This window comes from Cibotium barometz, chromosome 2, assembly GCF_041138505.1.
Source record: "Cibotium barometz isolate CiBa-2024 chromosome 2, ASM4113850v1, whole genome shotgun sequence".
NCBI lineage: Eukaryota > Viridiplantae > Streptophyta > Polypodiopsida > Cyatheales > Cibotiaceae > Cibotium > Cibotium barometz.
Window position 1 is genome coordinate 29745239 of NC_141047.1, and position 10260 is coordinate 29755498.

The following is a 10260-nucleotide window of genomic DNA, read 5'->3' on the forward strand; positions in this document are numbered from 1 at the left end:
TTTACAGAAAGTTAACTGGTGAGTATTTTACTCTTTTGACCATCCAAACGAAGTCCGAATTCGGAGTTCTTTAGCTCTATGGAGAGCCTTAAGATAATTCTATCCAAATATGATTCCAATCTTTCTTTTGTCCAAGCAGCTCAAAATCTATAAAAATAGGGTAGCCGGTATAAAATTTGGCATAGTCGATTGCCCAATTGTACAAATGGTGAAGTTAAAGGCTTGATACAAAGCTTAAGGAGTGGGGAACACAACACTATTCTCAAATTTAATTAAGCCTGAATCCTTTTGGACTGAATCAAGGTTTCGTGTACTACTAGAAACTGTCCAAATTGCCAAAACCCTCCATTGTCTTTGACACATGTGCATAGGCATCCTTTGATCAATAGGGCAACAAGAAATTACTCAAGCGTGCATCAATCCAATGCTCCCATGAGATTTTGGAAACATTTTACCATACCCTCTCTTGTTTTTGGAGCTAAATCTCAATGGAAAAAATCAAATGCAAAGCTTATATATCCACCACTTGCCCCATTGTACCAATACCAATTGATTTATTTCGATGGAGCGCATTGAATCTTGCACCCAATATTCTGGTCCAAGATCTTCCAACCCTCTTACCCAAGTTTGATATCCAAGGGCAAGATTTGAAGCCATGTCTTCACCACCATTGTACCTAATCCCTTTCTGTACCACTTTCCCACGGCACTCATGGCACGGAAAGTTCAAGACACACTCTCCTTGGCCTCTTCTCCTTATAGCCAAGGTACCCTCACCACATATCTAGCTTTCTAATTATGAGAGATTTGAATGAAAGCTTAGAAATGAGTGAGTGTAGATCACTTACAAATGGCACTTATAGATGCATGTTATATCATTACAACACATAAGCATAAGCTTTACAATGTATCCGATACCGTAATCTTTCACCCAAGGCTCAAGGAAACACATGAAATCCATCCATATGAGACATAGCATATCTCCCATATACCATTATGCATACAATGTGTCATAATAAATTCCAAATTTACCACAATGCAATCAATCTTTCCCATGTAAAGCCATTATTGCCAAAAGAGTCACCAATATGATGTAGACTCAAATGCAAGGCATCGTAGGCATGCATGGCTGTGGCAAAAAGCCCTTAATGCATCAAGAAACACCATGGAAGCTTCATAATGATGATTCTTTGATAAAAAGGGATCAAAAATGTGTCCAATGAATATGGTGAAAGGTCAAGCTAATATGTGTCCAATGAATATGGTGAAAGGTCAAGCTAATATGGTGAAAGGTCAAGCTTATTACCAATGGGAATACCAAAATCTTGATTTCTTGGTTCAAAAAACTGAGGAAACATGGAATCTCAACCCATAGGAAATCAAGCACCCACCTTTTGTGTCCAACCCTATCTGGCCATCCATGTACACCATTTGCATGCATACATAGTATTTGGCCCCTGCACCATCTGGCCATCCATGCACAGCATTTGCAGGTCATCCATGCCATGCATTTTGTGGTGCAAGAAAGAATGTTTGCAAAAAGCAAAATAGTTTGAAGATGCGGCGGTGGTGGGGGGCAAGAATTTGGTTAATGCTTGGAGTTGCAAGTGGTGGTAGCGTTGGAGAGTTGGAGCTGGGGGCAAAGGGGGGGGGAGACGGAAGAGGAGGAACCGTGGGCGTGGGAGCAAGACCAGGTGGGGGACAGGACGCCGAGCGAGATGTTGAACAGGCAGATGTCTTGGAAGGGACCTTGGAGGACACTCACAAAACGTCCAGGGGAGTTGATACGTTTGCCCACTATATTCTTTATCACAATGCCCTTCACTACCGTCAGAGCTCCGCCTTCCCCCACCACCTCATGCGGGTGCTCTCCCGCGTCTCCGCTGAACTCAATGGCCCTCTTCACTCCTGTCAACGTCATCCCTGAGATAATGACATCTGTGACGTAGCCCCCCCGCCCGGGCGCCGTTTTCAGTCGAATCCCCGCCGCCGAATCGAACACGTGCACGTCCTCCACCCTCACGTGCGCAATCCCGCCCGACACCTCGCTCCCCAGCGCGATCCCTGAGCACGTCGCTGTTGTGCCCGTCACCCGCCGTACGGTGATGTTGACGCTCGGCCGCGCCGTCCTCATGCCGTACTCGTCCCAGCCGCTCTTAATCGAAATGAGATCGTCGCCGTTGCTGATGTAGCAGTCCTCTATGCACACGTTGGAGCTGGAATCTGCAGCATTTGTACGAGCCAGATTAACAAGCCTTTCATAATTAGTGCCTATAATTAGCTGCCTGTAGTTTACTTGATCAAAGAATTAATGGAGCGTACCTGGGTCGATCCCGTCTGTGTTGGGTGCATTCCAAGGTGCCAAAATTGTCACGTTCTTCACGATAACGTTGCTGTGTGTGGCAGCATGGAAAATTTTGCCAATCAATCACTCTTCGTATAAGATGACCTTATAAAATGTCGAATTGAATGACGCTAATATAAAAAATATAACAATGGTTATTGCTATATAACATGCCAGATGAATCAATAAAGCTGGAGTTATAACTCTCAATTAAGGGTGTGTGAACCAGGCATTCTAACAACAACAACAACAACAACCTAAAAAAAAAAAACTTGATAAATTTGATGAATCAAGGGGCAAAACAATGGATTGCGAGGGGACCATACTTGCAGTATACAGGATGGAGAGTCCAAAAAGGAGAATTTTGGAGAACCACATTGGATATGACGATGTCTTGAGAGCTAATAAACTCCACAAGGTGTCCCCTTGTATACTCCAAACTCCGATTCCTCCACATGTCCCACCAGATTGATCCTTGACCATCGATTGTCCCATTCTCGCCTGTTAATTTATGCAAACGTGCGCTTCACCACACAGTTATCAATATGAACGAGACTACAACTTTGATGTGAGCAGTGCATTGCTTGCAGTAATCCAAGCAGGATCAGTTCTTACCTGTAATCCATACATCAACCAGACCTTCACCGTGAAAGAGGCTACTGTGCCTCCTGCCCGGACGCTCTCTACCACGCCCATAGGATGGCAAAGCGTCTATCAGTGGCCAATGTTGAGGAGTCTGAAACCAATTCATTGCCAGCTTCACATTGATCACTTTCTCGATACGATTTTCTGTGCGGATTAAATGAGTAAAAACAGCAATCCTTTTCGTACTATTTCATTGACTACGCTCGCTACTTTTTTTTACAGACCTCAAAAATCTTTTTGTTCATGATCGACTACAATCACGATGATTTTTAAGGGGTTCAAAATGAGTACCGGTTTAGTAGAAACAATGCTCGTTTCTTCAGGATTTATCGTATTGTGTGACTATCACTCAAAATAAGTGGCTGTATTTTACTACCCAAATACCCAAATGTCAAGAAAATGAGCATGATCCCATCAAAAAGTATCTTTTAACTACAATATTACAAATATAGTGTACTCAATCCTAATAAGTTCAAACTTCACCCAAAAATAATAAAATTAAAAATTTATCCAACTCTTTCAATTGTAATTAGGGATGTGATGGCGGACTCTTTCAATTGTAATTAGGGATGTGATGGCGAATGCACCATAACTTGGCAACTTCACCAAACTTTTCACTAACAATATTTCTTTTACTAAATGCAAAACATAGTTCAAGGTTCACATTTGTTTTAATGAGGTGGAATAGATCAAAATTGTGGAAATTTTCAATTCTCAATCCCTTGAGAAATATACTGGAGAAAAACTTTATTCTTTTAAGGGGCCACAAAAAGGTGCCACATCCCCCTACGCTCTAGTCTTCCTTGCAAAGGTATAGACATAGTGACACTTTTGGGTTACACATTTGGGTCTTACTAGACCTTTAGCACTCCCTTTAGCACTCCCTCTCCATATCCTCCCAAGCCTGATCTTCATGTCCATGACTTTCCCTCTCCTTGCTAGCAAGGCATGTTTTCCCATGAATCTTTCACTTGTTTTAATAAAGGCTAAAGCATTTGAATTATGGACAAAAGGGGTGAAAAATAATTGTGGATCAACACTTTGCAACCATCATGGTCCATTATCACACTATATTGTTAGACTCATTACATCATTTCATTCAATCCAAATGTCCCTTTCTTACTGAAAAAATGTAAGCAATTGTAGCAAGCAGGTGAGGTGTGAAAGAGTGATGTAGTATAACTTATACTTTTTTCAATGCTTCCACTTAATTACCTCCAATAACTTTGTATTTGCTGAAACACACGCAAATACACCCATGCATAAATCTCAATCTCTCTCTCTCTCTCCCTAGAAGTCTTTGTAATGCATAACATCCTTAGCTCAATTGGATAAAGCAACAACCTTCTAAGCTGAAGGTCACAAGGTCAATACCTATAGGACGCAGCCCCAAAAAAAGTATTCCCCTTTAGCTAGTAATCAATTATGGGACATCATCTACAACATGAATTGTTTAAATTACAACTATAAAATCAATTACTTAAATAAAACCTCTAAAAGCTTGAAGCTTGGTTAACCACACTAGAAACTAGATAAAAATCTTCAAAAAGACCATTAGAACCATCATGAATGAAGTCATAATTTCAGTGAACTTAATCTCATAAAAATTACATGAGCAATGGCTTTCACATGAAGGCTGAGGCCTTCAATTTTCAAATCCAAGGAGGGTTTCAAGTCAAAGAAATATCTCTAGACTGAAAGAAGAGAGAAGGGGCGGGGGAGGGGTCAGTAGAGACAAGTCCTATCACTCAAGACAAGAACTTTCACATGGATGAGACAAGCCACACAAGGCTACTCTACAAGCGATCTAGATGCTATCAAATAAGACTCTACAAGCAATCTAGATGCCATTAATCTTAATGGAGTTTACAATTGGCATGCCATCGTAGATGCCATTAGTCTTGTTGGACCTCACAATTGTCACGCCATCATGAAGGATCTCTAGATGCTATCAGTCTTATTGGACTCAAAAATTGCCATGTGCAATAATCACTTTGCAAATGAGCAATCCTCATAGGGCACCAGTCCTTGGATATCGCCAAAGATTGCACCGACATAGCTCATACATAGATGTCAAGGCAGTGTAATGGTCGTTAGCTTTTCTTAGGGTATTTCAATATACCAAAACCGATAACATCCATTCTTCAGGTGATACTAGTGTACTTAACCGTCATAGGACCATGTCTTCTTTCATTTCTATCTTATTAATGGCCAATGTGAAACTTTTTTGGTTTACCATTTGTAATCGAGGAAATCTCTCTCTCTCTCACACACACACACACACACGCACTCACTTGTAATTCCAAAACAATTACACAATATAAGTCATAATCTCTCTCTCACACACACACACATCCACTCACTTGTAATATGCAATATATAAGTCATAATCTAAGAAATGCAGCCACTCATTGAATTAAAGCATTACTGATATCAGTTTGTGGATGCGGATAAGACTAAACCTTGTGGTATTTATGGAATCCACAAGATTTAATGCTTAATTATCACCAGCTTAAATTGCATAACCAGAAGCTATGAAACCTGATTTTCAGGATCATTAAGATTCAGCCACAAGTTTGACACGAAAATATAAAAAAAGGAAGAAAGAAAGCAGGGAGAGTATAACTTGCCTGAGAGCCAAGGATGACAGCTCCTCGCTCTAAATAGACGGTGAGATGGCTAGTGAGATTGAAGCAGCCGGTGAGCCAGTGGCCTGCAGGAACGTGGAGCTGTGCCCCGCCGTCGATATTCCCAAGGTCCGCCATGGCTCTCTCGAAGGCGGCGGTGTTGAGGGTGAGGCCATCCCCCACGCCTCCGTAGTCGGTGATCCTTGCGGTGCGGGCGCGCCTGGGCGGATTGCAAAGAGAATCAGGTAGGCAGGTAAAGCTCACGATCTGATTGACAATATTGGATTCTTGTGGGTGTGGATGGATAAACAAAGCGATTATGTGCTGCCGGCTATGGCTGAGGGAAATGAAGGAGAAGATAAGGAATCCAAGGACTGCAAGAATTCTAAAGCGAGTGGTAGAATTCTCCAAATGGAGAAGTCTCCAATAAGCCATAAAGCATATGCTGGCCGCTCTGTGCGTGTGCGCGAGCGCTCGCAGAGCAACCCCGTCTACTGCATCTACCTGAGAGTATACTATACGTATAATTAGAGAGGCAACGTGCAGTCATGGCGTCGGGACTGCCATCAGGCTATGGTTCTTGGGCGTTCGATCTGCCGAAGATACCTAGGTGGTACTTGTGCAGGCAGTACCTTTGTGGGTTCTTTCTTTTCTTCTGCTGCGCTAACGATGAGCTTGCCGCCATAGAAAGTGATGCCGGTCCCTCCACGTAAACAGCGTGTTGAAACAGGCGCCCAATAGCGGGCCCGATCCCCTTTGACCAGCTGAACGCCCAATTTAGGCGGTGTCATCTTCTTTCTTTTCTCAACCAATGACAATAAGGATAACTCCTGAATTTACGCGTTTTCATTATTGGATTGTACACCACAATCACAATCTGTTCTCTTCCAATCAGTGCTCACGGTTTTCTTCTCAAACTGGAAAACTTGCAATTTTAAAATTTACAAGTTTTTCTTCAACATTCATAAGTTTTTTTGATCAAAATATAACTAAAATGCTTAAAATTTAATCGATTTTTTAAATTACAAAATTGCCTTTTACAAGTGAGAGTGAATTTTGCAGGTGCATTGTAAGGGTTTGCAGGTTTTCTGTGAACATTGCTTCCAATGTCCCATCTCAAAGTAAGTCACCCTACTTCTTTTCCACCCATTACACATAGAGCAAACATTATCCACCCTGTCACTCATTGGACCCCAAAAAAATCTCCCCACCACAGTTGGAGGTCTCCCCACCATGTCCAAGGGAAACTTGTTGCCTATACTTTCTTAATTTATGGGCATGAGCCAGCATCCAAACTCAGAAAGGGTCATGCAACCGCTTTGGACCCACTTTGGACTGTGCGCCAGTGAAAATCGTGCATTCCCATTGGTTGTTAAAAACTTTATGGATGGGTGGAGAGTATGTGTGTATCTTGCCTAGAAATATACTAGAAGAAGAAAAAGAAGAAGAAGAAGAATTGTTTTAACATCATAGGAAACCATCCCAAGAACTTTTGAAGGGATATCCGGCCTCGCACCAACCCCGTCTCATAAGGCATGTCCATTATTGAGGCCCCAATCTTCAATTAGGATTTTGGTAGGTTTCTCCTCCTTTATGCAAGAGGGGAATTTCCATGGTTAAAAACATGTAAAAATTATAGGATCCATCAAAAGCGGAAACAATTAGGAATATATAGATCTTTTGTCAATTTTAAAGGGTATGGTTATCATCAAACAGTCAATTTTAAAGGGTATGGTTATCATCAAACAGTCAATTTTGAAAGGTAGGGTTATCATCCAAAAGTAAATCATTTGACAAGGCTATCCAACCTCCAATCGTCAAAAGGAAATCATTTGACAAGACTATCCAACTTTCAGAAAGCATATATGAGCAGGGAGGGGCAAGGCCCTATAGCTATATGGCATGCATATATCTGAGAGAGAGAGAGAGAGAGAGAGAGAGAGAGAGAGAGAGAGAGAGAGAGAGAGAGAGAGAGAGAGAGAGAGCTAAAACTATTTTATAAGATGGTTTTCCAAGTATGAGATAAAATTTCTTAATATTATGACAATTTATTCTTTCTTCTGGCTCATTGTGAATAATTTTCTTGTTTAGCTTTGTTGGGGTAAAGGCATGGATTGTACCCTTGTAGTGTGTACAAGCCCATAAGTTATAGTACATAGTACACTTAGTACTTTTAATGTACTAAGTGCACTATGTGTACTAGTGCAAATATACATGTGTGATAGGGGAGTCACACACTCATATCTTGAGTTGACTTATCCCCACATGTCTCTCTCTCTCTCTCTCTCTCCCTTCTTCTCTGTGTATGTCTCCCACATGAAACCCTAACTCTAATCTCCCTTCAACTGGTATCAGAGCAGCCTGGAAGAGTTCTATGTACAGCCAGCAGAGCTGTGAAGCGTGCAGGGAGGAAAATCGTGTGCTGTACGGAGCGAGTGCACAACTGGTCACCTGTGTGCAGAGCTGGTTGCTGGTCGACTATGTGTCCCTGCGTTGAACCAGTCGCACATAAGCAGGCGAGTATGCACACTCAGGCGGACACGTAAGCAAGCTGGTATGCACACTCAGGCGGACACGTAAAAGTTGTTCGCAGAACGTTAACAGGTGTCTCCATAGCGGGCGGTAGCAAGAAGCCGTGAGCGAGGAGGAAGAGCAGCGCAATAGCATCATAGGTAGGTGCAGGGAGCGCATGTGTGTCATCGCTGGGCAGTACAGGTGCGCATGTGTGTCATCGTTGGGCAGTACAGGAGCGCATGTGTGTCTGTGTGTCATCGCTGGGCAGTACAGGCGTTTGCAAGCTTGGCCAGCTGTAAGCGACGTTGGTGTCTTGGCAGGCCGTGAAGCGTAGAGCTCCTCAGCTATTGGAGCAGCAGCATCATCAGCACGACGCCCCCAACACCCCCCTTTTTCTTGCAGCAATACGACTCCTCCCTTTCTGCAATATTAATTAGAATTTTCAGAGGTATTTGCTTCAATTTTTTTTGGGATTTGCAATTAAGCAGGTACAATTATCAATTGAGCACGTACAGGTGCCAAATTGCTCAAATTTTGAGCAAAATTGGCAAAATTGGGTGACATTGGTCACATTCCGGGTCAATTTGCAGGAAATTGGATGTCAAAATTTGGGGCTTTTGATGTAATTGTGCCATTGGGCATTCATACATGCTGTATGATGTGAGCAATCTCACATTTGGGGCAAAATTGCAGGAAATTGCAGTGCAAATCAAAGGGCTTTTGTGTCAATTGGATTGATTTGCATGCAGGCACTGGCATTTAATGCTTTGGGCAATGTGTTGATGCCTGTCAAGCACTCAATGTGCCTGTAAATCAAGGGGCTTTTATGCATTGGATGTATATGTGGCCAGGGGGAAGCATTATGAACACTCTGGATGCCTTCATGTGCGTTAATGTACCATGTATGATCAGAAATTGATCTTGAATCAAGGGGCTTTTCAAGATTTTATACTTGTTGAGCTTGGCAAAGCAGCATGGAAGACTTTTATGCCTTGACCCCTCAGTAATCCACTTGCAGTCAAGGGGCTTTTGCCCAATTTCTGTCCGGGACTGTTGTATGCAGTGGTGAGGACTGTTAAGGTCTGATTTTCACTCATTTGGACAGCCAGGAGAGCATTTATTGCTACTGTACTTGCTGGTACAGATTTAGTACAACTTTGTACAAGTTTTGGCATGGCTGTACATTGATTTGAGTGAGAAAAGGTTCATTTTCAGCTGATGTACTTGCCGGTACAGGTTTGGTACATCATTGGTGGGCACTTAGTACTGCTGTACAGTACTTTGGAAGGGGAACAGAGCACATCTAAGGTGCTGTCCTAAATCTGCAGCAACCAGATTTTGGTGATTTTATCACATTCAGTGGGAGTAGAGTTGCATTTGTGCTTCCGCAGTGGGAGATAAACTTTGGGAGAACAACTGTGAGCACTTTGTGTGCTTTGGTGCAGTGTTTGCACATCTTGCAGGGAGTCAGGCATTGACAAAGGTTGCATATTGCTATGGCAACCACACAGGTGAGAGCTCTTCATTGCTTCACATCAAGAAGCTTGAAGGCTCACATAATTATGACATTTGGCAAACCCAGTGCTATAATGTGTTGCTCTAGAAGAAGCAGCACAAGCCCATGAAAGAAAGGGGTGTAATGCCCGCTTCTCTTACTGAAGAATGGGAAGATATGGATGAGCTGGCAAGATCTACTATCATGTTGTCTGTGTCAGACTCTTTACTTTTCAGCATTCGTGAAGAGAAGACAGCTTGGGGAATGTGGCAAAGATTGCAGGACTTGTATGCCCAGCAAAGTGCCTCAAGCAAAGTGTATTGGTTGAAGAAACTCATAGGTCTTCAAATGAAGGAAGGGGCGTCTATGACAGCACATCTAACTGAGTTTAATGGTGTTGTCAGCCAGGTAATCAATCAAAAGTTGGCAATGGACGACGAGTTCAAAGCCACCTTTCTCTTGCACTTTGCCAGAGAGTTGGGAAACATTCAGGACAGCCACTAGCAATTCGAATGCTATGCTGTCATATGCAGATGTATGTTGAGAGTGCTCTTCTTCAAGAAGAGATGAACAGGAAGAACAATTCTGTTGGAAAGTCCAATGCAATGAATGCACGTGGGAGATCCCAGCAAAGGG

General features: G+C 42.5%; 1 protein-coding gene across 1 annotated transcript; it reads right to left on the reverse strand.

The window, feature by feature from the left end:
* Positions 1–1169: 1169 nt before the first annotated feature.
* On the reverse strand, positions 1170–6272 carry LOC147640912 (putative polygalacturonase). Its single transcript, XM_086816566.1, has 5 exons — positions 5619–6272; positions 2959–3079; positions 2670–2844; positions 2322–2392; positions 1170–2222 (listed from the first exon to the last, which is right to left on the reverse strand). Exons 1-5 carry the CDS (start codon positions 6048–6050, stop codon positions 1588–1590), a joined length of 1434 nt encoding a protein of 477 aa, XP_086672692.1. The 5' UTR covers positions 6051–6272; the 3' UTR covers positions 1170–1587.
* Positions 6273–10260: the final 3988 nt, after the last annotated feature.

Bases quoted from the DNA above. Each gene is read 5' to 3' on its own strand.
- LOC147640912 (XM_086816566.1), bottom strand. From the start codon at position 6,050: ATGGCTTATTGGAGACTTCTCCATTTGGAGAATTCTACCACTCGCTTT. The intron at 3,080-5,618 runs GCAAGTTATACT...AATTGGTTTCAG, and splicing joins CTGTCATCCTTGGCTCTCAG to ACTCCTCAACATTGGCCACT. The intron at 2,223-2,321 runs GTACGCTCCATT...CAAATGCTGCAG, and splicing joins CACAGACGGGATCGACCCAG to ATTCCAGCTCCAACGTGTGC.